This window comes from Rana temporaria, chromosome 7 (assembly GCF_905171775.1).
Source record: "Rana temporaria chromosome 7, aRanTem1.1, whole genome shotgun sequence".
Classification (NCBI taxonomy): domain Eukaryota; kingdom Metazoa; phylum Chordata; class Amphibia; order Anura; family Ranidae; genus Rana; species Rana temporaria.
Genome location: NC_053495.1, coordinates 25,396,550 through 25,419,711, shown reverse-complemented (window position 1 = coordinate 25,419,711; position 23,162 = coordinate 25,396,550). Strand labels below are relative to the sequence as shown.

At 46.2% G+C, this 23,162-nt stretch overlaps 1 protein-coding gene across 1 annotated transcript in view; it reads right to left on the bottom strand.

The window, feature by feature from the left end:
- Window positions 1–23,162, bottom strand: part of FRMD4B (FERM domain containing 4B) — a 283,767-nt gene that overhangs the window by 153,227 nt on the left and 107,378 nt on the right. Inside the window, exons 4-5 of the mRNA XM_040359088.1 lie at window positions 19,646–19,738; window positions 932–1,016 (exon numbers count right to left, since the gene is read on the bottom strand). Coding sequence (XP_040215022.1) covers window positions 932–1,016; window positions 19,646–19,738 — 178 coding nt within the window. The remainder of the gene's footprint in view (window positions 1–931; window positions 1,017–19,645; window positions 19,739–23,162) is intronic.

Below are 23,162 nucleotides of genomic sequence, written 5' to 3'. Positions count from 1 at the left end.
CGGACGTCAATCATCTGGGCGACCTCCCAGATGACATTCCTCCTCGGCAGAAAAAAGCCTACTCCCGCGGGGAGAACTACCCGGAAGCCAGGTTGCAAAGATAGATTACAAGGTACGTACAGCCTAAAAAAACAAAAAAACTGCGGACTGTACTTGTTACAAGTATAAGGAAGTTGGTCAGATATAAATGTTATTAGGGTGAACCTCCGCTTTAAGGAGTGTCTCTGATGTGTTGGGGGATCCACTGACAAGATGAGCGAACTCTCATGTGAAGGGTTGACTCTGATGTGATAGAGGAACTCTGATGTGAAGGGTTGACTCTGATGTGATAGAGAAACTCTGATGTGAAGGGTTGACTCTGATGTGATAGAGGAACTCTGATGTGATGGGGGCCTCTGAGTTTAAGGAGTGTCTCTGATGTGATGGGGGAACCACTGACATGATGGGCGAACTCTGATGTGTAGGGTTGACTCTGATGTGATAGAGGAACTCTGATGTGATGGGGGCCTCTGAGTTTAAGGAGTGTCTCTGATGTGATGGGGGAACCACTGACATGATGAGTGAACTCTGACATGTGTGTTGGAAAAGGGCTTTTGAGAGATGTCGTTCTGGGGAAGGGTGCCTAAGTTAATAGGAACTGACCTCCCACCAGTTGCCCCAGCAAGGATTTTACAGGCCTGGCGATGATGTCATAGTGAGTAATAAAAGCTGCTTATCCTTTCAGGAACAAGGTAAAAGAAAAACAATGGTGGGACGTGATCTAGAAGAGAAGAGGGAGGGTTGGGAGTAAATTTTAGCATTGCCTGGACTGGACATACAGTTTCAAATACCCAGCAACGAGAAACACAAATCAACGAAAGAAGTGGGGTCAGTTTAGCTCCTTTCACACTAGCAGCAGTGTTATTCACCAAAAATGATTTTCAAATATTACCTTGAACAAGCAGGCCTTGGCATTCAGGAAGAACAATTCAACGGTTGTCACCTCCTTCAGAAATGTTATACTTTCAATGTAAAACCTGTAAGAAAGAAAGAAAGTAATATAAAAAAATTAATGATTTATGTGTATAGATGAGGTCTGCTCACAGCCCATAACTGGGAGAGGCATTTACAGTTGTTACAGTCGAAAAAAACTATTGTGGAACACAACCATTGTTCTGACAAAAGGTGTGCCTGAGAACAAGGAGCAAACACAAAGTAAATACTAGTACTATAGTATTCATTATAATAATTCTTATGTTTTGTGTACAGGTCTCCTGTTAACCTCCAGGAGGATTCATGACATTCGTTTTTTTGCTAATAAACGCTCTGCGCTATTTTAACTGGCAATTACATGATTTTTTTTGCATTTTTTTCCACACAAATGGAGCTTTCTCTTGGTGGTTTATAATCAACGCAGTGTTTTTTTTTGCTATATAAAAAAATATATATTTTTTTTTTCTTAATTTCTGTTATCAAATTTTGATAACTAATAATCTTTCTTCATACATTTCTGTTCCAATTATGTTTATTGAAAAGATATATTATAACAAAACAAAAGCATCTCAACAGATTCAGTGAGTGTTAGCAAACACCATCGAGGTCCACATATCAAATACATAGTGCAAAGCAGTATTTAAAGTGGAGGTTTACCCAAAAAGTTAATTTTTAACATTAGATTGAGGCTTGTTTTGTCTAGGGGAATCGGGTGTTTTTTTTAAAGTCGAAGCTGTACTTACCGTTTTAGAGAGCGATCTTCTCCGCCGCTTCCGGGTATGGGCTGCGGGACTGGGCGTTCCTATTTGGTTGACAGGCTTTCGACAGGCTTCCGACGGTCGCATACATCGCGTCACGATTTTCCGAAAGTAGTCGGTGCGCAGGCGCCGTATAGAGCTGCACAGACGTTCGGCTTCTTTCGGCTACTCGTGACGCAATGTATGCGAACGTCGGAAGCCTGTCAATCAAATAGGAACACCCAGTCCAAGTCCCGAAGACCATACCCGGAAGCGGCGGAGAAGATCTATCTCTAAAACGGTAAGTACTGCTTACCGGGTGAACTCCCGCTTTAACACAAATATCGGAATAAGAAAATTAAGGAAAAACTCCAGGGAACAGCATAAAATGTAATCCAGTATAAACAACATAAATAATCAATGCTAACCATAGGAATCCCAAGACCTACCGGCCAAGGGTCCCTAATCATAAAATCCTAAACCCATCTCACTGCCAATGCTACAACCTAGATGGGAGGACCCATGTTTAAAGCGGGAGTTCACCCATGGCTGTGTCAGTTTTTTTTTCATTCCGGGACACTGTATTGTCCTGGAATGAAGGTGCCCGGGACAGACCTGCAAAATGCGGGACTGTCCCGCACAACCCGAGACACGTTGTCACCCTACCAAGCACACCTGACATACCCTGTGCGCACTCCTATGGATAGAGGAGCTTCAGCCAGGTTTTAAAAAATATAAAAGTCAGCTACATAAACTGCATTTGTGTCTTTGATATCTGCCTAGAATTCAGCTTTAAGAAAAAACATAATACCAGGCGATTTCTACCATAAACGGAATGCCGAGTTTTATTGCGTATATACGGCTCCCTTGTCCTAACAATATTACATCAATGGTGGAACTGACAGCATTAGGCCAATGTTCTATAGAGATAAGTGCGGAGCTATGATCAGTGACAACGTTTGTGGTCCACTGCTGTAGATTAGAGGATGAGTCTCGCTTTTCTGTTACCGAATGGATTAATTAAAGCAAAACAAGTAATAGAATCCCCATATGGTACAGACTGATAAGATTAACCCTGACGATTGGATGTCATGCTAACGAGAACAAGGGGATACGTTAACATAGTGTGTCATTGTTATTTATATGTGTAAGCTGTGTCCTTATACGGATCATTCATGATTATGGAGCGTCCCGAAAATACTGTCTTTATGTCTCTTTATAGTATTTGGGACAAATTATTGGGGTCAGCTACAGCCGTTTTCTATTATAGGTATCGCTATTGTTGGCTATTGGCACGCAGGATGGATCATGTGATCTTCCCTAACCACTTCAATACCGGGGATTTTCACCCCCTTTCCTGCCCAGGCCAATTTTCAGCTTTCAGCGCTGTCACACTTTCAATGACAATTGTGCGGTCATGCGACATTGTACCCAAATTTAATTTTGATCATTTTTTTCCCCTCGTGCAACGTGGTTTCCAAACAAAATCGACGTCCTTTTTTCCCTACAAATAAAGCTTTATTTTGGTGGCATTTGATCACCTCTGCGGTTTTTATTTTTTGGGCTATAAACAAAAAAAGAGCGACAATTTAAAAAAAAAAAACACAATATTTATTACTATTTACTATAATAAATATCCCAATTTAAAAAAAAAAATAATAATTTTTCCTCAGTTTAGGCCGATATGTATTCTTCTACAATTTTTGGTAAAAAAAACCCCGCAATAAGCGTATATTGATTGGTTTGCACAAAAGTTATAGCGTCTACAAATTAGGGGATAGATTTATGACATTTTTATTATTTTTTTTTTTACTACTAATGGCGGCGATCTGCGATTTTTATCGGGAGTGCCACATTGCGGCGGACATATTGGACACTTCTGACACTATTTTGGGACCATTGTCATTTATACAGCGATCAGTGCTATACAAATGCAATGATTACTGTATAAATGTCACTGGCAGGGAACAGGGTTAACACTAGGGGGCGATCAAGGGGTTAAATGTGTGTCCTAGGGAGTCCTGTGGGGGGAGGGCACTGATGAGGGGAGGAGACCGATCGGTGTTCCTATATACAAGGAACATACGATCAGTTCTCCTCTCCCCTGACAGGACGTGGATCTGTGTGTTTACACACACAGATCCACGTCCCTGCTCTGTGATGAGCAATCACGGGTGCCCGGCGGACATCGCGGACGTTGGGTACGCACATTGGGTCCTCAGTGACGCAGTGAGCACACGCTTTCCACAATGCCGGGAAGCCGAGGACGTCATATGACAGCCGCCCGGAGAGACGAAGGGTTCCTGCGACCGTCATATTACAATAAGGCGGTAGGCACTGGACTTGGATCTTTTATCTGTCAAAATAGAAGATGTTTGTTGGGCTTTGCAACTAAACCTTGACAGCTCTACCACAATACAAGGGCCGTCCCAAGGGGCAATGGCTCCCAAATTAAAAAACTACAAATAAAATTTATAGAAAGAGCGTCAGACAGTCGTTTTACCAGTCCATAATAATTTATTGTAGATTATAACAAGAACAATAAATGCACCAACACGTTTCGGGGCCAACAATCCCCCTTCATCAAGGCTCAAATGAATGAGGTATTTTTTTCGTGTGCTTTGGGTCATTGCCATGTTGGAAGGTAAACCTTCTTCTCATTGACAACTTTCTGGCAGAGGCAGAAGATTTTCCTCAATAATTTGATGGTATTTTGGTAAAGGTGATATGGTAGAGGGGGAAGAGGATTTGTGCTACCAATAGGAGAAGATTTTTTTGTGGGGGAGGGGTAGGATTTGTGCTAGTACGGATGAATGGGGGGTTCTTGTGCTAAAAGGAAGGATGGGGGTGGTTAGAAATGACTTGTGCTAGAAGTAGAAGGGGGGCAGATTTAAAGATTAACCCCCCAGCACAATTCCTCTCCCAAAGCACCACCTAGCACATATCCTCTAACCAATAACCCCCCCCCAAATCAAAGATCCCATCTCAGCTCCATCCATCCCCCCAATCCCATCCCGGGTCCATCCACCACCCCATCTCATCCGGTCTCCATCCACCAACCCATCCACCACCCCGATCCCATCCCGACTCTATCCATTCCCGCCATCCCATCCGGGCTCCATCCACCATCCCATCCTGACTCTATCCATCCCCCAATCCCATCCTGACTCTATCCATCCCCCATCCCATCCCTACTCTATCCACCCCCCAATCCCATCTGGGCTCCATCCCCCACCCCATCATATCCCATCTCTATCCATCCCCCATCCCATCCCTACTCTATCCACCCTCCGATCCCATCTCTATCCATCCCCCAATCCCATTCTGACTCTATCCACCCCCCATCCCATCCCTACTCTATCCACCCTCCGATCCCACCTGGGCTCCATCCACCACCCCATCCCATCTCTATCCATCCCCCATCCGGGCTCTATCCACTACCCTCATTCCATCCCGGCTCCATCCATTCCCCCAATCACATCCTTGCTCCATCCATTGTGGCAGGTTGAGGGGGGAGAGTCACATCGACTCACTAGCCTTTTTAGTCCATGTTTTACCGCACCAGGTGACACCAACCCTAGTGACACCACTGACTGGCAAAGGGAGAATTTATGCTTAGGGGGGTAGTCATGTAGCTTAGTGCCCTTTTTTTGTGGGAGGGGATTTTTTCTGATGCATAATGCTCATACATCTTGGGGGGGGGGGGGCACAGTTTGGTATGTTTGCCCTGGGCTCTAGGTGACCTTGTCCCAGCACTGACTCTATGAATGGAGAAGGGGGACCTTTTATTCATCTGCCAGTCTTCTATTCATAGAGTTGGTATTTAACTTTGCCCCTTTTATCTATGTCTGAAACAGGCCCCCAGTTGTCATCTTTTGCCCCCCAAAAGAAATCATTTTTGTTGGGGATTTTTTGTTGTTTTTTATTAAAGGTCCACTGACTTATACATTTTTCAGCACAGAGACTTAGAAAGTGTTGATGTTAAAGAATCAGCATGATGGCCAGAAAATTATTACTTTTCAAAAGGAGAAGCTAACAGAATCTCCATATTTTTCTCAGGACTAGTTTCCTTTAAGAAAATACTTAAAATTTTTGTGAATAGTAAAACCCCGGTGAACAACATTCCCCAATTATGCGTTATAATGCTGATATCAGACACCAATTTTATTCAGATGCGAAAAAAAAGCCTAATTTTAAAATCACTTGCCAGAGAGTAATGCAAGACAAGTAAATTGAATCCCTTCCATTCCTTCTGCGGCAGACAGAAATTCCATTTAGCGATAAATTGGTTTTCTATTACATTTCAGACAAACGCGTGCGACTGCCGTGACATGTATATACCCATATCAACCTATACTCTGAGCTCTCTCCAGGATGCTGGCTTAAGGCAAAAACACAAGTATACAGCTTTACAACAACAATTAACTGCTTAAAGGAAAAATATAAATCAGAAAAAAATAAGAAAATAAAATATTAATTTAAATAAAAAACAAAAAATGAGAAAAACAAGATAAAAAAATCTAAAATATTTAACTAGCACTTACACATTTAGGGCCAGATTCACAGAAGAAGTACGCCGGAGTATCTGCTGATACTCCGGCGTACTTTCAAATTTGCCGCGTTATATCTTTAGTTTGAATCCTCAAACCAAGATACGACGGCTTCTGGCTTCGATCCGACAGGCGTACGTCTTCGTACGCCTTCGGATCGTAGGTGTTATACTTCGGCACCCGCTGGGTGGAGTTTGCGTCGTTTTCTGCGTCGGGTATGCTAATTATCTGTTTACGGCGATCTACGAAGGTACGCGCGTTCGTCGCATTCTCTTACGTCTTCGCTAGTCGGCTTTTCCCGGCGTATAGTTACAGCTGCTATTTCTTGGCTTATATTTAGACTTGCCATGTTAAAGTATGGCCGTCGTTCTCGCGTCAAATTTAAATTTTTTTTTTTTTTTTTTGCGTAAGTCGTCCGTGAATAGGAAAGGACGTAACGCACGCAAAAAATGACGTCGGTGCAACATCATTTCGCGCAAAGCACGGCGGGAAATTTCAAAACGGAGCATGCGCAGTACGTTCGGCGCGGGAACGCGCCTAATTTAAATGATACACGCCCCATTTGAATTAGGCGGGCTTGCGCCGGACGGATTTACACTACGCCGCCGCAAGTTTACAGGCAAGTGCTTTGTGAATCAAGCACTTGCCCGTAAAACTTGCGGTGGTGTAACGTAAATGCAATACGTTACACCGCCGGAATTCTACCTGAATCTGGCCCTTAATTCAAATCTGTCTTTTTTTATAGAACATAGATTAACAAATCATTTCCGATTGTAACAGTTTAGGGCCAAACCTACATGTAACTGTTGTAGATAGATAAATATAAATTAAAAAAGAAGAAAGTTAAATATCAAAATATAATGAAAATAATAAAAAAATAAGGAAAAAAAAAACAAAAACAAATAAGAAAACAAAGATATTTAAGCACTATAATGGTTTTCCCATACACAGTTTAATTCAATCTGTCTTTTTTGTTTTATAGGAACAGATTATCATATCTTTCTCTGGGACTGCTTAGGTCTAAACCTCCATCTAAGGTCTCGTTTACACTTGAAGCTGGGGAGCAGTAATAATGCACACTTAGGGCCGGATTCACATACTTCAGCGCATATTTCTGCCGGCGTAGCGCATCTCATATGTGCTACGCCGACGTAACACAGAGAGGCAAGCACAGTGTTCACAAAGCACTTGCTCCCAACGTTGTGCCGGCGTAACGTAATTTCGTAGGCGTAAGCCGACCTAATTCAAATTAGGTGGAAGTGGGCATGATCCATTTAAATGAACCGTGACCCCATGCAAATGATTGGCCGAATGAACGGCGCATGCGCCGTCCCGTGGATGCTTCCCAGTGCGCATGCTCAGAATCACGTCGGAAAGAACGCCTAAGATACGTCGAATCACTGAACGTAACCTACGCCCAGCTCTATTCACGTAGTACTACGTAAACGTCGTAAAATACGACGGCTGTTCTGGGTTCATACCTTTGCATGGGTTGCGCCTCCTATATGTGGACTAACTTTACGTCGGACGTATGCCTTACGTAAACGGCGTATATAACTGCGACGGGCGCAAGTATGTTCGTGAATCGGCGTATCTCAGTCATTTGCATATTCAACGCGTAAATCAATGGGAGCGCCCCTTGCGGCCAGGGTAAATATGCGCCCAGGATACGACGGCATAGGAAACTTACGTCGGTCGGATGGAGCCTAATTTCAGGCGTATCTTGCTTTCAGAGTCGGGCGCATAGATACGACGGCGCATCTGTGCACTTACGCGGCGTATCTCGAGATACGTCGGCGTAAGTGCTACGTGAATCCGGCCCTTAGGCTGTGTTTTCACCACCTCAAACACTCCCCCTTAAAGCGGAGTTCCACCCTAAAGTGAAACTTCCGCTCATCGGATTCCTCCCCCCCTCCGGTGCCACAATTGGCACCTTTCAGTTATTTGCACCTACTTCCGGGGAGAGATATCTGTAGAATATCTGCAGAATTCGGCCCCCCCCCCCCCGCTGGGTTCTGGGAAACACACAGTTCCCCAAACACAATGGGGACCAGTCAAAATGCGTGGCGCATGCGCAGTAGGGAACCGGGCAGTGAAACCGCAATGCTTCACTTCCTGATTCCCTCACCGAGGATGGCGGCGGGGCAGCAAGGAGATGAGCGATTGCTCTTCTTCGGCTGCCAATATCGCGGGCACCCTGGACTGGTAAGTGTCCATTTATTAAAAATCAGCAGCTGCAGTATTTGTAGCTGCTGGCTTTTCATATTTTTTGTTTAGGTGCACCTCCACTTTATGAAAAAGCAGCCGAGGAGGCTCTACATATGCCGCAGCAAAAAGGATCCCCGCTGTCGTGTTTGATGGACAATACCGCTCGCTGAACGACCCATTTAACTGAATAGGAGCCGCCCACAACCATGTGCAATGCTTGAGATTTCCGTGCACTGGTGCAAAGTTTAAGGGCCTAAAATAGACAATAAGGCGATATAACTCCTCCTTACAACCAATAAGAACAATTAGCATCCACCTTAAATTTTTCACCGACAGAATAGACTGTCTATTTTTATTGTCCGCTGTCAGAAATAGTTAAATCAAAATAGACGTTCATTGTGTGGTGTTTGATAATTCAATCTCTAGGAGACCCTGAGGGTAAATGTGCGAGAAACTGAAGCTGTTTCCCCCCCAGGCTCTGTTATTATCATCTAACCAGTGTAAAGATGTGAGCAATATGAAATAATGAACAGTCGCCTTTCTTGTCTGCGGTGGGGTGGTAAAAGGTCAGCGCGGTGTCAGTTTCACGTTAAGAAGAGGCTGCGGGGCAGAAAACAGGCAGATTCTTGCAGCTTGTTATGAAGTCGATCCTGCAGACATTATGGAGATAAAGCTCCAAACTGAGGAGTGTTTGTGTCGTTTGGGGTGCGCACGTTTCCATTGTTACGTAGGCCTTCAAACCGGAAATGGATGCGTTAGTGCGTGATAGACATCTACGCAAAATGAAACATGAGGACCCAGACAGGCCCCAAGATGCCCAAAGACACAAGAATACAATGGGGTAGATTCAGGTAGGGCTGCGCACTCTTACGGAGGCGCAGCGTACCGTTTTAGCGCTACGCCTCTGTAAATTACTTGCGCTACGCTTCATTCACGAAGTAGTAGCTCCATAATTTGCATGGGCGCTCCGTAAAACTGGCCGGCGTAAGCGTGCATAATTTAAATGATCCCGTAGGGGGCGTGGATCATTTAAATTAGGCACGTCCCCTCGCCGAACGTAGTGCGCATGCTCCGTCGGGAAGCTTTCCCGACGTGCATTGCGGTAAATGACGTCGCAAGGACGTAGCTGTGTTTTCCCCGCCCATCGCCTTTTCATTTTTTCTGTAATGATAGTAACACTTTAACTGCATGCTTTTACCACACCCCTACTGCAAGTGTAAGTGTAATGTATAGACAAAACTTTATTTTTTATTATATTATACAATTCATGATATCATGATAGTGTATGGATTTCTCTGCCGAATATAAGAAGTACTGGGTGCAGGGTCAGGACAAGGGGTGGGCAGGAGGGACGGCTGCCCTGGTTGTAATGGTTTACTGTCTGGATAGTGGCACTTTCCATCTGTTACAAGGCTGACAGAAGTAGTGACAATGGTATCACTACTCCTGTAAGCACAGTGCTTGGAGCAGCGAGGAGAGGAGAAGAGAACCCGGGATGTGGTGTGGGATGTGGAGGACTCCTTATTCCCAAAAGTGCAGCACTCTTGTATTAACAAGCAGGTAGCAGTGTACACAGACACACAGGAGCTGAACTAGCAAGCAGGAAGGAGAAGAGGGGAGAGAGAGCACAGCCTGCACCGCTGAGTGAGGAAAAGGAGAGCTGGGAGTGGTAGAGAGAGCAGGGAGTGGAAGACAGAGCCGGGACTGAAAGACAGAGCCAGGAGTGGAAGACAGAGCCAGGAGTGGAAGACAGAGTCGGGAGTGGAAGACAGAGCCGGTAGTGGAGGAAAGAGCCAAAAGTGGAGCAGATGGATTGGAGGAGAGAGCTGGGAGTGGAGGAGAGAGCTGGGAGTGGAGGAGAGACCTGGGAGTGGAGGAGAGACCTGGGAGTGGTGGAGAGACCTGGGAGTGGAAAAGAGAGAGCCGGGAGTGGAAGAGAGAGCCGGGAGTGGAAAAGAGAGAGCCGGGAGTGGAAGACAGAGCCGGGAGTGGAAGACAGAGCCGGGAGTGGAAGACAGAGCCGGGAGTGGAAGACAGAGCCGGGAGTGGAAGACAGAGCCGGGAGTGGAAGACAGAGCCAAGATTGGAGCAGAGAGTCGGGATTGGAGGAGAGACCTGGGATTGGAGGAGAGAGCCAGGAATGGAGAAGAGTGCCGGGAAAGGAGGAAAGAGCCGGAAGAGGAGGAGAGAGTCTGGAGTGGAGGAGAGAGCCTGAAGTGGAGGAGAGAGTCTGGAGTGGAGGAGAGAGCCTGAAGTGGAGAAGAGAGTCAGGAGTGGAGGAGTGAGCTGAGAGTAGAGGAGAAAGCTGGGAGTAGAAGAGAGAGCTGGGAGTGGAGAAGTGAGCCAGGAGTGGAGGAGAGAGTCGGGAATGGGAGAGACCTGGGAGTGGAGGAGAGAGTCGGGAATGGGAGAGACCTGGGAGTGGAGGAGAGAGTCGGGAATGGGAGAGACCTGGGAGTGGAGGAGAGACCCGGGAGTGGAGGAGAGACCCGGGAGTGGAGGTGAGACCTGGGAGTGGAGGAGAGAGCCGGGAGAGGAGGAGAGACCTGGCAGTGGAGGAGAGACCTGGGAGTGGAGGAGAGAGCCGAGAGAGGAGGAGAGACCTGGCAGTGGAGGAGAGACCTGGCAGTGGAGGAGAGACCTGGCAGTGGAGGAGAGACCTGGCAGTGGAGGAGAGACCTGGGAGTGGAGGAGAGACCTGGGAGTGGAGGAGAGACCTGGCAGTGGAGGAGAGACCTGGGAGTGGAGGAGAGACCTGGGAGTGGAGGAGAGACCTGGGAGTCGGGGAGAGAGCCGGGAGTGGAAAAGAGTGCAGGAAGTGGAAAAGGTGAGGGGCTGCAGTTTGGCATCTTTGCACTGGGCGCTGAATGACCTTGCCATAGCACTGATTGGGTGCAACATATTCTAAAAATATTCGATCCTAAGAGAAAATACCTTGAGAACTTTTGATTTTGCCCCATTCTCAGAACTGCCACACCCTTATACATTGTGCAAAAACATTTAAAATAAAACGAATGAGTGAATGCTGGTTGATTCACAGAAGGAATGAACATGCAGTTTTATTGGTTGATTAGCTGCAAAAAAAAGATTTTTTTTAACTAAACCCTTAAGTGTTCTATAAGATGCCCAGCAGCATTGTAGTGTCAGTAATGGGCCAGGAAAGTCAGATGGGTAAATACGGCTTTCTGGCCGCTCTTGACTCGTCTTGATTTTAATTCCAAGTGTTAGTTTACAGTGAATCAACCTCGCTTCCAAACTGGAAGAACCAGTACAACCAGTCTGCTTGCCTAAACACGATTCCCTTTCCCCTAGTTATTATATAATGGATTCTGTTCTCAGGTCAAGTTCACAGAGTGCCCTGTAAAGGGGTTGTGGCAGAATGGGTGCTGCCAACGTTATACCCAGAGGCAGATGAGTAACCATCAGACACAATCTCTGCGTTCCCTCTGTATATAATGGTAGGTTTGGAATACCAATATCGACTGTCAAATAAAATATTATAAATCAGGTCATACATGTTACCATTTGATTGCACAACCTCTGAAACGTTTTCTCTGTCAACAGCTGGCTGACTGCATATGGAAGGTACACATGTTATCACCCACATCTAAAAGCAAAACAAAAGTGTGTACACGTGTCCTCGGCAACTTTGCGCCCAGCTTTGTTAGTAATATAAAAGCAAATGTTTGACTATAAAAGATTGTCCCTGTCTCCATGGGCGTCCGCTCCATAGGGCAAGGGGGGGCAAATTACCCCCCCTGGAAAATCAAGAAGGTGTTGAACAGCTGAATTATCTCAAGAGCTATTTCACACTGCCAGCTGGCCGCGTTATCGGTAAAGCGCCGCTAAAAAGCGGCATTTTACCATCTTTTTAGCTGCGATATTCAGTCGTTAGCGGGTACTTTTAACCCCTGCTAGTGTTTGAAAAAAAGCTCACATCGAACATTTGCATTAGACTTTGTTAATGATGAGCTGCTAACAGGCTTGTAAAGCAGGTAGTATTCTCTCTCCAGGGCACCGTACTGAGTGATAACAGTGGGGCAGATTCATCAAAGAGATACGACGGCGGAATCAGATTCCGCATAGATCTCCCTTAGATCCGACTGGTGTAAGTGACTTACACCAGTCGAATCTTAGGCTGCAATCTACCGCCGGCCGCTAGGTGTCGTCGCTTTTTTTTACGCGTCGGATATGCAAATGAGGACAACTGCCGATTCAAGTCCGTACGCCCGCCCGTCGCTTTTTTTTAACGCCGTTTGCATTCGGCTTTTTCCAGCGGATAGCTACCCCTGCTATATGAGGGGTAGCTAATGTTAAGTATGGCCGTCGTTCCCGCGCCGAGATTCAAATTTTTACGTCGTTTGCGTAAGTCGATCGGGAATTCTGATGCCCGCAATTGACGTAGCCGCCGCAAACAATGACGTCCTAGCGACGTCATTTGGAGCATGCGCACTGGGAAATTTCGCCGGCGGCGCATGCGCAGTTAAATCGGCGCGGGAACGCGCCTGATTTAAATTGTACACTCCCCCTAGCCGCGGAATTTGCATTCCGCCGGGGGAGTTACGATCCGACGGTGCAATTTTCGAGGTAAGTGCTTGGTGAATACTGCACTAGCCTCGCTAAATTGCACCGGCGGATCGTAAAACACGTAGATCGAGCGGATCTAAAGATCCGCTGATCTACATGAATCTGGCCCAATGTCTCCATTATGTCTTCTGCTGGCTCTGCACTGGTAACAATACTTCAATCAAAGGAGACAACACTCGGGACACGAAGACGCGGCTGAGTTTGGGGACTCAACGTTCCTTTGATTAATGCAACACTTTCCACGCAATGGATAATAAGCCGCCGCTGTGTGCTCGCTCGCTCGCTCCTATTTGTCGGGGCGCACAGCTATAGACTTGTGTGAGCTTCAGAAGAGGCAGCATGGAAGACAAACTATTCTGAAACTCTACCGTGGAAAACACACAGCAGGAAATGTTATCCTTGTTAGTTCAGAGGAAAATATATCCTTAAAGGGAACCTGTGAAAAATCTCAGGGGGAAGAGGGCATTCTTTGATTCCTGGGCTTCATACTAGCTAAGAGGGCCAGATATCAATCAGAGTGAAGCTGAGTCTGTCCAGCTTCACTGCCCCATCATTACCATGTGTTAGGAGGAGTAGCAAGGGCTACTTCTACCATAAAGAAGACCTGCAATGAGGAGGGAATGGTGGCTGCTTTTACTGAGCGTCCCTTTTGAAAAGTAAGGTTGGGGGACGAGGAAGGAGGAAGGAAAGAGATGAACGGATGGAAGAAAGAAGCAAGGAAGGAAGTTTGGGGAGGGAAAGAAGAAGGAGAGAGATTCATGGATGGAAAAAAAAAGCAGGGAAGGAAGGAAAGAAGGTGGGGAGGAAAGAAAAACATTATGGAAGGAAAAAAAGAAAAGAGGGAGGAAGGAAGTAAAAAAAAGGAAGGAGCTGGGGAAGGAATGAAGGAAGGTGAAAAAGGGGTGGAAGGAAGGAAATCGGCGATGGAGGAAAAAGGGAAAATGGGAATAGAGGATGAAAAAAAGGTGGGGAGGAAGGAAGAAAGAATGGAAGCAAAAAAGAAAAGAGGGGAGGGAAAAATGGAGGGAAGAAAAGATGGAAAGCAGGAAGAAAGAAGGAAGGAAGGGAAGAACCTAAAGGATGGAAAAACAACAGAATAAAAGGAGGGGAGGCATAGCTCCCAACTGTCCCTGATTTGGAGGGAATGTCCCTCTGTCCCTCATTCCTCCTCATGTGTCCCTCATTTTGGTCTGATCTATATAGTTAGAATATGTGGGGGGAAATTGGGGACGGGGAAATGCGCAAGGTGAAAAAAGTGGAGAAATTCAGCGCTGGAAAAATAATAACAACAATAAAAAACTAGTAATAATGCAAGCCAGCACTGAGGGATCAATTGAAATAAAAAGTCCCAAGGCAAATTCAATAACAAAAAGTGCAGCGCAAATGATTAAGGTGAAAATACAAAAATAAATCTAAAAATAATAATATAATATCAAAAGAGAGTCCATAAAGTGCACTGGTGAAAAGAAATTCCAAACGTGCTCCAATAAACTGGTGACTATGTGCAAATCTTCCAAGATCAGTGACCCACAGGAAAAGTCCTCCACCAGAGATTAAAGATGGCCTCTCACCTCAGCCATTCGACCCATGGCTAGGTCACAAAGCATATAAACACCTCCAGATCTTAAATAGGACAAGCGGGGGAGGAGTCACGTGACGTCACCCGCGTTCGCCGCCTCACGTGCTGACCTGTGTGCTGTTTGTGGATCCGGACGCCTGGAGCTCCGGGATATGCTGTTGTGCCCCACACTCGGCTATGAGTGTCTGCAATTGTGAGTGTTTTAACTTTTGCTGTAACCAAACTATATAGCTTAAAAAATGGGACAGGGAGAGAGAAGGGAGATGGCCTAGGACAGACCAGAAGAGGTTACTAGTAGCAGCAGAAAATAAGTGGTCAAAGGATGTTCAGATAGTATAAATATACAAAATTATTTATTAATATCGAAAACATGTGGAGAACAGTACAGTGATCAAGTGAACTATAAGAGTAGATGGATAATTATATACAATACAATAGTCTAATTATCGCTAAAGAACACACAACATGACAAACAGGACAAACAGTTAGACAAAAACAAAAAACTCAAGGCACAAGTCCGGACGTGTATGTATTCAGCGCCAACAATCCTGCATGATAATCAAATTGTGGCTAATTTAAATAAAAAAGGGGGAAGACAATCATGTATCAATTATCTCATTAACCCCTAGTAATTAATGCCGAATGGATGCTGGTTAGGGAGGGCTGAATACAGTGTGTGAGGGATGGAAGGGGAGGGAACGGAATGAGGAATAGCAAGAGGCAGTGGAGTATTTCAGCAATGCCTGGATTGAACATCAATAAATCATAAATTAATTATATGAAAAAATGGCAATTCAGCTGTAAAAATATATATATTTCCAAAAAAAAAAAGGGGGAAAGATGGTGGAGCCACTTGAAAGATGTGAAGTCCTGTATGGGGCTACTTGAGGAGATACTGATTTAGAACAATTGAACTGGATCCAAACAGATGAATTGATTAGCAAGAAGCAACGTAAGTTAATTAGTATAAAGCAACATGTGCTGGTATAGCATAGGAAGTTGCCTATGTTAGTACAGAGTTTGTTTGGTAAGTATGTACAACGCAATTTAAAGTGGAACTAAACCCCCCTATCGTTTTCAACCAAGGAAGCTGCCATCTTGGCCTCTGTTTACTTTGCAACTGCCATGATGCTGTACATGTGGTCAGTTATGACACCAGCCATTGGATGGTTTGACAGTTTGGATGAGAGCACAAGCAAATGTGACAGCTAGCATTTCCGGCATGCCGGGAATGTTAACTGTTTTTTGAAACTATCAAATCGATGGGTTTACTTCCGCTTTAAGTATTTTGTTATGTGCTGGCGCTGGGTATGAGTCTGACCACAAATGGTTAAGCGCCAATGAAGCACAAATAATAACAGGCTGCAAACTTATAGCCATATAGTTGTATAAAAAATACACCCCCCCTTTTGTCTGATTTCTAAATTGACGCGTTTGTAAATTCCAGAAGCCAATATACAGTAAATGTAGTGGTAAAAAAGCACTTGTGGGTTTAACCAATCTTCTTTTTTGTAAAATTCTCCTTTAAGGGGGCGTGGCAAGGGGTGTGTTCTATGCCTGCATACATTTGCGAAAAGGTGTCCCTCATTCCCATCTCAAAAAGTTGGGAGGGAGGAAGGTGGAGTGGAGGAAAGATGGGGATAGAGGAAGGAATGAAAGTATGTGTGGGGGGGGGGGGCGGAAAATGGGGCGGCAGGAGGGAAAGGGGGCGGGAGGAAAGGAGAAGACAGAGAAAGGAAAGAAAGTTGGGAGGGATGAAGGAAAGAAGGTAAAAAAGGAGGGGTGGAAGGAAGGAAATTGATGGGAGAGAAAGGGAAGGTGGCTATAGGGGAGGAAAAGAAGGTGGGGAGGAAGGAGGAAGAAAGAATGGAAGCAAAAAAGGAAAGAGAGGAGGGAAGAATGAAGGAGCGAAGGAAAGGTGGAAGGCAGGAAGAAGGGAGGAAAGGAAGACACTAAAGGATGGAAAAACAACAGAATAAAAGGACGGGAGAGAGGAAGGTGGAGTGAAGGAAAGATGGGGATAGAGGAATGAACGAAAGTGTGGGGGGGGGGGGCGAGGATGGAAAATGGGGAGAAAGGAAGGAAAGGGGGAGAGGAAATGTGAAGATAGAGAAAGGAAAGAAAGTTGGGAGGGAGGAAGAAAAGAAGGTAAAAAAAGGAGGGGTGGAAGAAAGGACATTGATGGGAGAGAAAAGGGAGGTGGCTATAGGGGAAGGAAAGAAGATGGGGAGGAAGGAAGAAAGAATGGAAGCAAAACAGGAAAGAGGGGAGGGGAGAATGAAGGAGGGAAGGAAAGGTGGAAGAAGGGAGGAAAGGAAGACACTAAAGGATGGAAAAACAACAGAATAAAAGGAGGGGAGAGAGAGGAAGGTGGAGTGAAGGAAAGATGGGGATAGAGGAATGAATGAAAGTGGGGGGGGGGGCGGCGAGGATGGAAAATGGGGAGAAAGGAGGGAAAGGGGGAGAGGAAATACGAAGATAGAGAAAGGAAAGAAAGTTGGGAGGGAGGAAGACAAGAAGGTAAAAAAAGGAGGGGTGGAAGGAGGGAAATTGATGGGAGAGAAAAGGAAGGTGGCTATAGGGGAAGGAAAAAAGATGGGGAGGAAGGAAGAAAGAATGGAAGCAAAACAGGAAAGAGGGGGGGGGAGAATGAAGGTGGGAAGGAAAGGTGGAAGGCAGGAAGAAGGCAGGGGAAGAAATTAAAGGATGGAAAAATAAAGGAATATAGGAGGGGGGAAGGTGGGATGGAGGAAAAATGTGGATAGAGAAGGAATAACAGTGGGGAGGAAGGAAGGAAGGGAAGTAGAGTGAGACTAAAGGATGAACAAATTTAGGAAATAAAAAGGGGAGGAAGGAGGGAAAGTGGGGACGGACGTAGGGTGGATAGAAGAAGGACAGTAAGTGGTGAAGGAGGAAGGAAGGAAGGAAGGTAAGAGGTGAGTCATAAAGGAAGATAGGAAGGAAGGAAGGAAGGAAAGAAAGAAGGAAGGGAGGGGAAAGACTACAGAATGGCAGAAGGGAGAAAGGAAGGAAGATGGGAAGGAAGATGGGAGGAAGGTGGATAAAAACGGACGGAAAGGAACGGAGAGAGGGAGGATCGGGAGGGAGGGAAAAGACTACAGGATGGAAGAAAGGAAGGAAGATGAGAAGGAGGCTGAAAGGAAGATAGATAGAAAGGGAGGCAGGAAGGAAAATTGGAAAGAAGAGAAGAAAGCAGATGGATTGATGAATGAAGGAAGTAGGGAAGGAGAAAGGGGAAGGAAAGAGGAAAGGAAGAAGGAGAGTATAGAAGGAGGAGAAGGATAAAGGAAGAAAGTATTGTCAATGTATGCAATGCTCAGACACATAGATACATCGTAGGCAGTTTTAGTTGGAGTACCACATTAGGTTTACAGAGGGAGACAACAATAAAACCTTGGCTCAGGATCCAACTCTTTCCTATATTTAATACAAAATTGTTTGGTCGGAGTTCCACTTTAGGTTTACCAGGAAGAAGTGAACAGTACCAATCTAGTAGATGAAACCCTTCTATACTTATACTAACAAAATAATCTCCTTTGTACTCCTCAGTGGCAGCATGACCTGGGCAGGCACAGTAAACAGCAGGCAGGGCTCCAAGTCACTCAGCTGTGACCGGCTCAGGGAACAAATGAAACCCTCTGAAAAGTGAACTATTCTTTTAACGGCTGGACAGCGGTAGACTAAACCCAGATCTGGAGGCTGGGGTGAGGTGTAACCGTGATAGGATGGAAAAATCCTTTAACCTTTATGGCTACGTGACCAATAAACATGACATTTCATAAGCTAGCCACCACTAGCTGATTACATCCAGAGCTTCGCCTTTGTTGCATATTGTATTTTACTCAGCAATTGAGGTTCTCTGACCCAGTTCACAGGGATGTTACCGGTTCATCTTGCTGACTAAAGATATCATCACAGCCCTGCAATTCTGGTGACTAACACCCATGGCACACTGGATAAAAAACTGCAACATGCTTTCCTGTCATCTGAATGGGGATGCCAAGCGTGTAGCACCCCCTGCTGGTCACTAGTGTAATACAGCATTCAGCAGAAATTTAGTTTGCAGCACTTTCTGGGCTCTTTCACATGGGCGGACCGTATGTCCGCTTTTTCATCCATCCGTGTACGGATGAAAAAGAGACATACATTGGTCCCTATGAGATTGCGGGTGTCAGCGGTTGAACATCAGCTGACAACCGATCTCACCCGGTTCCGCAATACTCCGATTCTGCAGACAGAGGAAAACCCTATTTTTCCATCCGTCTGCGGATCGGGTGAACACGGACAGACGGTCCGTGTTCATCCGATCCCCCCCATAGAGGAGAGCGGAGAAAAGACAGGGCGGTCCCTGCACAGTGTGTGGGGACCGCCCTGTCATCCGCCGGCTCAGCGGGGATCAGCGAAGCGATCCCCGCTGAGCAAGCGGAGGTTCACGGGGCGGATCATCACTGATCTGCCCCGTGTGAAAGAGCCCTTAGGCTACTTGAACACAGAGCAGTCAGGTGCCCCGCTAGCGGCCAAATAGTGCAGCGAAATTGACGGTAAAGTGACGCTAAAGATAGCAGCGTTTTACCGCCGAAGCACCCACCGCCCCAGTGTGAAGGGTCCTAAGAGCATCACTCACTGAGATCTACAGAGTATAGCATAAGCCCCCCACTTCCTGCATTCTGAAAGCTCAGACAAGCTGCAACAATTCTGGACAGCTGTAGAGGGAAGTGCCGCAGATAAACAGGTACAAGGAGGATTTGTTTAATCTCTGTGTATAACCTGAGGGTAGTCACTTCACTGGGTCTATGTAAGGATTTGCAACCACTTTACATACATAGATGAAATACAGAAGAACTGATTTTCTTGCCATAGGATTTGTATTTTTGTCCATCTGGTCAGTTCTTATATTTATGAGAGTTCAGTTATTATATTTATCCATCAACCCAGTTTAAAGATGCTATCCACTGTGCATCCATGCAAATGGGAGATGAGAGATGACGTACCTTACCACAAAGTAAAGCGTTACCGGCTCCGGTTTCTTTGGCAAGTCATGGTCAAGCACTCTCTGTTCCATCTGTAGCCAAGAGTATTGCCCTCTGTAAGAGAAAATAAAATACTATGCATTAAAGATGCTGTACTAAATGTGTTTACAAATCATTCACAGCCATTGGTTTAAGATTTATTCTGGATTACAGATCGAGACCATGGTGCCCTATAATCCAACATGGTCTCCTCTCCATTGGACACTGCCTAGCGGGATAACAAAAGCCAGGCCAGAGCTAAACTGAGGATCATAAGCACTGGTAACTGTGTATGGGAGGTCCTTTTGGTGCTTATTTTCTAATAACAAAGAGATACCCGGAGTAAAGGAGGACATGGACGGAGGGCCAGGCATGACAGGGGTTAAAGGGGTTTGGGACAAGTAGGGGTTTCAGCCTAGTCTAGCAAAAACTATAAGTGGTGGGACTCATTTGATTGGTGTCTAGGACAGGAACAGGTGGAGCTACGGGGAGTAACCAAGCTAGGGGTCCTAGGAGGTTGTGTCTGGGAGGGGCGGAATGAGGTACAATGGAGGATGCAGTGCAACATAATAATATGTAATGGGGGATGTAGAATGTTGGTAATGGGGAATAAAAGGGGTGCAGATCATGGGTCAATGGGGGATGCAGAATGTGGTGTAGGGTAGTGCAGGGTAGTGGATGGGGGTGCAGGGGTGGAGTGTGAGGTGTAATGAGGGTACAGATAGTGTGGTGGGATGTACGGGTGGTGCTTAATGGGAATACTAGAGTTGCAGAGTAAGGTGTAATGGGGGATGCAGGGTGTGCAGAGTGTGAGGTAGTTGGGGATTTAAGGGGTGCAGAGTGTTGGGGTAGTGGAGATACACAGGGTGAAGTGTGCAGGTGATGCAGATTGTTGAGGTAGAGGGGGATGCAAATGTGGGGTGAGGTGTAGGGAGGTAAGAAGTTGCAAAATAAGGTGTAATAGGTAATGCAGGGGGTGCAGAATTTGTGGAAGTGGGGATGCAGGGGGTGCAGAATGTTGGGTAGTGGAGATACAAGGGGTGCAGAGTGCAGGTTATGTAGATTGTTTGGATAGTTGGGGATGCAGGTGTAGATAAGGTGTAGGGGGGATGAAAGGGGTGCAGAGTGTGGGACAGCATGGGATGCAGGGGGTTCTGAATGTTCGTGTTGTGGAAATATAAGGGGTGCAGGTGATGCAGAATGTTGGGGTAGTTGGGGATGCTGGTGTAGATAAGAGGGGAGATGAAGTGGGAGCAGAATGTGGGACAGCGTGAAATACAGAGAGTGCAGAGTGTTGGTCTAGTGGAGATACAAGGGGTGCAATATGCAGGTGATGCAGAGTGTTGGGGATACAGGTGAAGGGGGTGCAGAGTGCGGGACAGCTTCAGAGTGCGGGACAGCGTGAGATGCAGGGGATACCAAGTGTTGGTCTAGTGGGGATACAAGGGGTACAGTGTGCAGGTGATGCAGAGTGTTGGGGTAATTGGGGATGACATTGTAGAGACAAGTCTAGAGGGGGGTGAAGGTGGTGCTGAGGGTTGGTGTTGTGGAGATACAAGGGGTGCAGTGTGCAGGTGATGCTGAGTGTTGGGGTAGTTGGGGATACAGGTGTAGGGGGGGATGAAGTGGGTGCAGAGTGTGGGACAGCGTGGGATGCAGGGGGTTCTGAATGTTGGTGTTGTGGAAGTACAAGGGGTTCAGGTGATGCAGAATGTTGGGGTAGTTGGGGATGCTGGTGTAGATAAGAGGGGGGACGAAGTGGGAGCAGAATGTGGGACAGCATGAAATGCAGGGAGTGCCAAGTGTTGGTTTAGTGGAGATACAAGGGGTGCAATATGCAGGTTATGTAGAGTGTTGGTGATGTAGATGTAGATAAGGGGGGGGGGGGTGTGAAGTGGGTGCAGAATGTGGGACAGCGTGGAATGCAGGGAGTGCCAATTGTTGGTCTAGTGGGTATACAAGGGGTGCAGGGGGTGCTGAGGGTTGGTGTTGTGGTAATACAAGGGGTGCAGTGTGCAAGTGATGCAGAGTGTTGGGATAGTTATGGGTGACATTGTAGAGACAAGTCTAGAGGGGGGTTAAGGGGGTGCTGAGGGTTGGTGTTGTGGAAATACAAGGGGTGCAGTGTGCAGGTGATGCAGAGTGTTGGGGTATGACGGGGGGGGGGGTGCCGGTGTAGAGACAAGTTGGGTGAAGGGGGTGCAGATATACAGCTATGAGGCCATGGTCCAGGAAGAGCATGTCTATTTTGGAATTCAGGACACAACGTATATCTTTTAGGGTACTCCTTTAGTACAGTTACCGTTTCCAGATGTTCCCTCTAAGGCACTTTCTGAGCTCAGGTTCCCTTTAAGGCTCCAGGGCGCGCTGCGCTCGCTCTAACAACATCACGTACAGCACTTGCCATTTCACTTCTTGAAAACCTTTCAGTAAAATATGAGCTGTATTCATAAATTGCCCCTCGAGAGCTGAAAATCACTTGTTTTATCAAGATTACAAATCTCTCCCTAAACAATATCGCCGCGTCCTGCGCAAGTAAGATTAAATATCATGGCGTACGTCAGTTTACGCTTCTTATTTCGGAGGCGCTATGGATAGCAGGAAATAGCTGGCACAGGGTATGAATAGCCTGGCACTACAATACCCCCAGAGCCAGACACCCGGCCCTTATTCATTTTTCCTAAATTATTCAAAGAAGTAATTATATCAGCCTCACTTTACATATGAACCTCTGCTAATTGATTCTTCATAGCCGCTTCTATTCAAAGAGGGGAGAATGTCAGGCTCCTTAACTATTAATAACATGCGGGTGCGTTTCATGTAAGCGGGTTGTTCCTCACTGTTCTGGGAACATACCATCGCTCAATGGCTAAAGATTAGGAATAATTTCCCCAGAAATTGAATTAGATTCTCATTTACCATGTGCTTCCTCCGTGGTTTGCTATACGGATTAACGACTTTAAAGATTTGGCGCCATAAGTAAGGGCTCCACTACAAGACCGAATTATAAACATGAGATTGTAACCCTCAGACATGAAATATGAACAAAGCATATCCCTCTATAGTGTGTATTTGTCTCAGTCCAGTGTCATTTCTGTCTGTTGCTTTGTTCCTCTGCTATCAGTAACATCTGACAAATTTTCCCGGACACCAAGAGAAAAATGGTGACAGGGGAGGGATCTCCAGCTGATTGGCAGCCTCAGCTCTGTTCCTGTGAGCTGTGTGAAGGGGTGTCAGGGAGCCAACCCAGCCAGCCACAGAATAGCGCACATGCGCGGTAGAACAGCGCTTCGGCGCATGCCTGCACGTGAACGGCGCACGCGCATGCACGGTCCGACGGCGCATGCACGGGCACGTGCACGGGCGTGCACACACGCCCACTCCCCAGAGCCAATCAGAGGCCTGAACGGCCTATTTAAACCAGCCCCTGTCTCATGACAGGTTGCTGGTTTGTTGTCAGCTCCTGCCGTATGCTTCCTTTTACTGAACCTGACCTGTT